The sequence below is a fragment of the Triticum aestivum genome, chromosome 6D (genome assembly GCF_018294505.1).
Source record: "Triticum aestivum cultivar Chinese Spring chromosome 6D, IWGSC CS RefSeq v2.1, whole genome shotgun sequence".
NCBI lineage: Eukaryota > Viridiplantae > Streptophyta > Magnoliopsida > Poales > Poaceae > Triticum > Triticum aestivum.
Genome location: NC_057811.1, coordinates 181,823,360 through 181,828,284, shown reverse-complemented (window position 1 = coordinate 181,828,284; position 4,925 = coordinate 181,823,360). Strand labels below are relative to the sequence as shown.

At 47.4% G+C, this 4,925-nt stretch overlaps 1 protein-coding gene across 1 annotated transcript; it reads right to left on the bottom strand.

Annotated features, from left to right (window-relative positions):
* Window positions 1–230: 230 nt before the first annotated feature.
* On the bottom strand, window positions 231–4,233 carry LOC123142559 (uncharacterized). Its single transcript, XM_044561423.1, has 5 exons — window positions 4,197–4,233; window positions 2,930–3,489; window positions 2,426–2,497; window positions 1,366–1,443; window positions 231–605 (listed from the first exon to the last, which is right to left on the bottom strand). The coding sequence occupies exons 1-5, from the start codon at window positions 4,231–4,233 to the stop codon at window positions 537–539; spliced, it is 816 nt and encodes a 271-aa protein (XP_044417358.1). The 3' UTR covers window positions 231–536.
* Between the last annotated feature and the right edge of the window lie 692 nt (window positions 4,234–4,925).

Here is a 4,925-nt window from a genome sequence, read left to right as displayed (position 1 = left end):
TTGCACGTTCATGGATGCAACATTGAACATCTCAACGGGAAGAGATCACGAGATTCCATTTAACAGTAAAGGCACACACGAGATTCCATTTAACAGTAAAGGCACACAACCAAATGTGGGTACCATTCCTAGTGTTTCACCAGGAGCCTAAACATACCACTTCTCTAGATGTAGGCTCGGAGTTCAGACGCCGGTGGACCCGAATCCTCCCCCCCCCCCCCCCCCCGAAGCGATGGTATCGAGGTCCTCCACCTCCGTGACCTCCGGCGTCGCATTCACCTGGACGATCATCTGTGCGACGCAGTTGCCGGGCTTCACGGCGAAGTCCACTTCCGAGTGGTTGGAGAACACAACACCCACCCCTGCGGCCACGTCGGGAAAGTGAAAACTTGTCAGTGCTCGTCAGCGTCCAAATCCAGTAGGGTATTTTCTTACTTTTTAAAACATGCACACGAATCAATAGTAACATCCGGAGGCTGGTCCTTGTTGCACGAGACATGAAGAAGGGCGGGTCCCCTCCTTATTGCACGAATGAATCAAAGGTAGACACTGCCGCGAGCCGTGAAGAACGCCGGGTCCCCTCCTTCTGTAAATAGCTCAGGTGCCTGAAGATGTAAGGAATCTTAATACAATGAACTCATAGTAATGCATAATAACAAGAAAAAAGAAAAAATAACCATAAATCCTAAAGAAAAAGATCATTCTATGAGTCAGGTTGATAGTTTTGAGACACAGGAAAGGATAATGTTGGTAACCGTATTCATTAACAAGAACAATAGGCCGAGATTTCTCAAATGACATTTGTTTCACCAACAATGATTAATTACGAGGCATGTAAGATTTACCTGAGCAACATCAGCATACCCTCTTGTCCTTGCAAGAACTTGAAGGCCAAGGTTCTTAGCTTTCTCCCTACTGACTAGTACAAGTGCAGCAGCACCGTCGTTGTACATTAAAAGATGAGAATGGCACTACAGTTACACTTCCAAGTAAACATTGCTTTACATAACTTACATTAACCATGGAGAAAGCCTAAAATTCGAGCTACGAATTAATATAGCTTTAGTACACTCTTAAGATGATACATTTACTACTAAAGATATACAGCATAGTTTGGCTGATGCTGCATACCAAAGGTAATCTGATTGTTTAAAAATAAAGCTACAATGCTACACTAAGAAGTATCATAATTCTGAATGAAATTGCGAGTTTAGAGGTATTAAACAGACACACTTCGATCACAAAGATCAATATCTACTAGCTTAAATTCAAATGCTTTAGTCAAGATTGTGATAGCATACTGGTACTAAGAGACAATATTTCATACAGAAGAAGAGTTTTGGGGTCCTCAAATAATGCACACACCGGAATAAGTTCCCAATGAAACGCGCCTCTGTCTCGAGCTGCTATTCCATGCTCATTGCTCTGGACGGCATAAGCATCCTAGATGAAAGAACAACCAGGATTTGTGTATTCATTAGTGCTGATCTCCATGGGCAGCTAGCAGTGTATGCTGATGCACAATGTACACATCGACCCCCCCAAAACCAAAAACATTTCTGAGTGAACAACAAACCAACAGACTACTCGACCCTGAAAACAAACTTTTTTTGTGACTTTCATTCTCCATTACTACAAAAGGCAGAGAAACAAACATTTTTTTTGTGATTTTCATTTTCTTTTGCTACAAAAGGCAGTAAAATGAACTAGCATTTTTTTGTGTTTTTTTTCCTGCGCTTCGAAAGACAATACATAGAGCAAACAAACGGAATCCTCTCGAGATCTTTACTTTCTCCGTGGTGATTTGTGAACGCCGCTGCCAGCCTACATATATGAAGTAATTCTCAGAAAATGTATACGTGGAGTATCAATGGTTAATGTTTAAAATGATGAGAAAGATATATGTCTTGTGCGTGCAGATTGGTAATTAAATTTATTTTTTACAGTTGATTGGCAATTCCAGTTATTCAATCTAGTCTAGAAAGTGAAAAAAGACAAGGAGCATATGCACCTTGATTCCCACAGGTGAAGATACACTGCTAGCTTAGCTCAATCAGAATACTATGGTTTCTACAAAACTGTAGTTTGAAAACTGTGAGGTGTTTGGCTAAACCAACAACAGTAGTTTCATATTCACTTGTATTCCTGATACAATGTTTTTTTCTAACTTCTAGAAAAAGCGGTCCAGACCTCTTTTTTCTCAAACTGACAGCTTGGTTTGTAACTTGAAAGCACAATTATCAACATGGCAAAGGCCTCTGCATAGTATGCTCCACACTAGTTAAACATGATGCCGAATTTTTCGAATACTGCGGTATTTTAAAAACTACACTGCCAATCTAGGCCTTACTGCATATAAGTTTCATAATGTAATTTTGTCCAAAGCATTGAGATTCAGAGATTAGGGGACCACGGGATGAGGTACCTCTCTGAGCTGAGCAGGGGTGACGAATAATGTAATTTCGTCCAAAGCATTAATATAGCATGCAACCAGTACCTGCAAAATTTCACACAATCAGCAAAAACACTTACCTAACACCTGTACAGAACCATGTCCGTACATCTGTTCTCATTTTCACATGGTTTGTCCTGCCTTCAGAAACTGCCATGAAGGGAGGCCATGTGAAGCTCATAAACAGGCAGGGACTGAACTAGACGGTTCTAAATGATCCACCACTCAGCCAACATGGACTCTTGTGTAACAAAAAATGGCAGTTTCTGCCATGGAGGGCACATGCATACTGCATGTATGTTAAGTTCGCAGGCTAAACATTTTCCCTTAGCTCAGGCTAATTAACCGGAGGCATACCCCAATGTCTTCAGCAACTCAAGAAAAATTGCATATCCTCGATTGAAAAAGAATATATTATACTGAGGGATAGCGAGATGATTGGAGATCTGAAGTTCTGAAACAGCTCAGGATTCTCACCGCTGCTAGGGAGCAGCTCAGGATTAATCTCACCGCTTTCTTCGTCATCGGAAACGCCTTCCGCCCCGACAGCGCCTGCGGGAGGGACCTGTACACGCGCCTCGTCCTCAGCCACCACCTCCTCTCCCTCGTCGTCCTTGCCGCCGTGCTGCTCCTCTTCTCGGTGAGGCTGACGGCCCGCACCGACGACTCCGCGGCCGTTGGGTGGAAGAGCCGCGTGCTGCTCCTCCTCGCCGTTTGCCTCTCCGCCGCCGCCTTCCCCCTCGCCGCCTCAAGGCAAGGGTGCAGGCCTTGAGGCACGGATCTGGGAGGAGGGGAGGGAGGGGCGGAGCTTGGGGTGCTTGGGGGCGTATTCCGCGAGGCCGGAGCTCGCCGGAACCGGCCGGTGTGGGTGCTGGCGGCGGCGAGGAGGTCGTGGGGGAGATGAGTCAACTCAGGTGGGGGTGAGGTTGGAGAGAGAGAGAGTTTGGTCGGGTGGGAGTGGAATTTCTTTTCTTTAGGATCGGGGTGGGAGTGGTGCGGCAAGGGAGGGATACGCTCAGTGGTAGCAGCGTGGGTATCTTACCTGCGCTATAGCTATTCACTTAGTAGTAGCGTGGGTTTATATCCCTCGTTACTAATATGGCATGTCCCGGGGTACGGTAGAGACCGCTTAGTAGTAGTGAGGGGTAAATATCAGCGCTATTACTGTCAATTTAGTAGTAGCGAGGGGTAAAAACCCGCGCTACTAGTAAGTAGCCGTAGCGAGGGGTATAAACCCGCGCTACTAGTAAGCGTCTGTCTATAAGCTTTTCCCTAGTAGTGACAAGTCGGGATGAGACTCCAGACAAAAAAAATAGGAAAAAAAATGAGAGAAGGCCCATTAAAAAAACCTAAAATCTAAAAAGTGCATACGCACTATTTGGAGACATCGAGCGGCCGGCTCGCGGCCGCACGATCCGGCCATCACAAGCGCTATCTGACAAGGTCCCGGCCCACCCCACCGACAGCCTCTCTCTGTCTTCCCCGCAGCACCCGCGTCTCTCTTTCTATTCTCTCTCTCACTCTTCCCCACGGATCTGGATCAGAGGGGGCTCGCCAGCCTCTCCCCTCAACGCCGACCACCAGGAGCCTCCCACTAACCGGCCACCACGCTCCATCGGCGGATCGGAGGAGGGGAGGACCACCCCGGCGTGGCTCTACCCTGAGGTCGACGTCGCACCACCACCACGACGGTTGTCTTGGCCGCACCACCACCAGCCTACTCCACCATGGCATCCTCTCCAACTGCCCCGTGCTCCCTGGGCAACCAGATCCAGCCCCATCGTTGCTGACTTGTCGTGCCCTGCCGTCGTCGATGGGATGCGCCCGTCGTCTCCTTCCTCTGCCCGAGGCTGGTTGAGATCCTTCCTCTCCGGCTTCGACTGAGCCCACTACCCCCCCCCCCCATCTGCTTGCTATTTGATGACCTCCTCCACGCGCCTGGACGCCGTGATGGCGGATGTGGAGGATCCTCTGGTCATGGTGGCGTCTGATGTCTGTGTCACACTGGCGGAGATGGAGCAGCCTCCGGTGGTGGTGGTGTCTGATGTGGTCTTTCCGGCGTCATGATCTGTTGAGCGGAGGTGCGGCAGTGTCAGGTCCCAGCGCCGACAGCGATTCTGGCATGATTCAGGCAGAAGGGTCCCGTGAGAGAAGTATTGACACCTTCTCGTCGGGAATTCGTTGACTGGACTATCATAGCCTAGCGATTCTAGGTGCCTGCATGTCAATACAATGTAGTAGTATTTGCTAGTAGTCCTGATACACGAGTCTAGTTTATATTTACATTTTTAATGCTTGTTTTCCTTTTTCTAATTTAGTGCTAGTCTACTACTCAATACATGACTGGAGCAAACTAGTCCAATTCTATGTGTGTTTCATCTTCCTTGGAGAAACTGAATGATTGGGTGGTGAAATAAGTGTTTTCTTTAGTCATCTACCACTGTAACGTTTGTATGTTTTGGTTTTTGGGCGG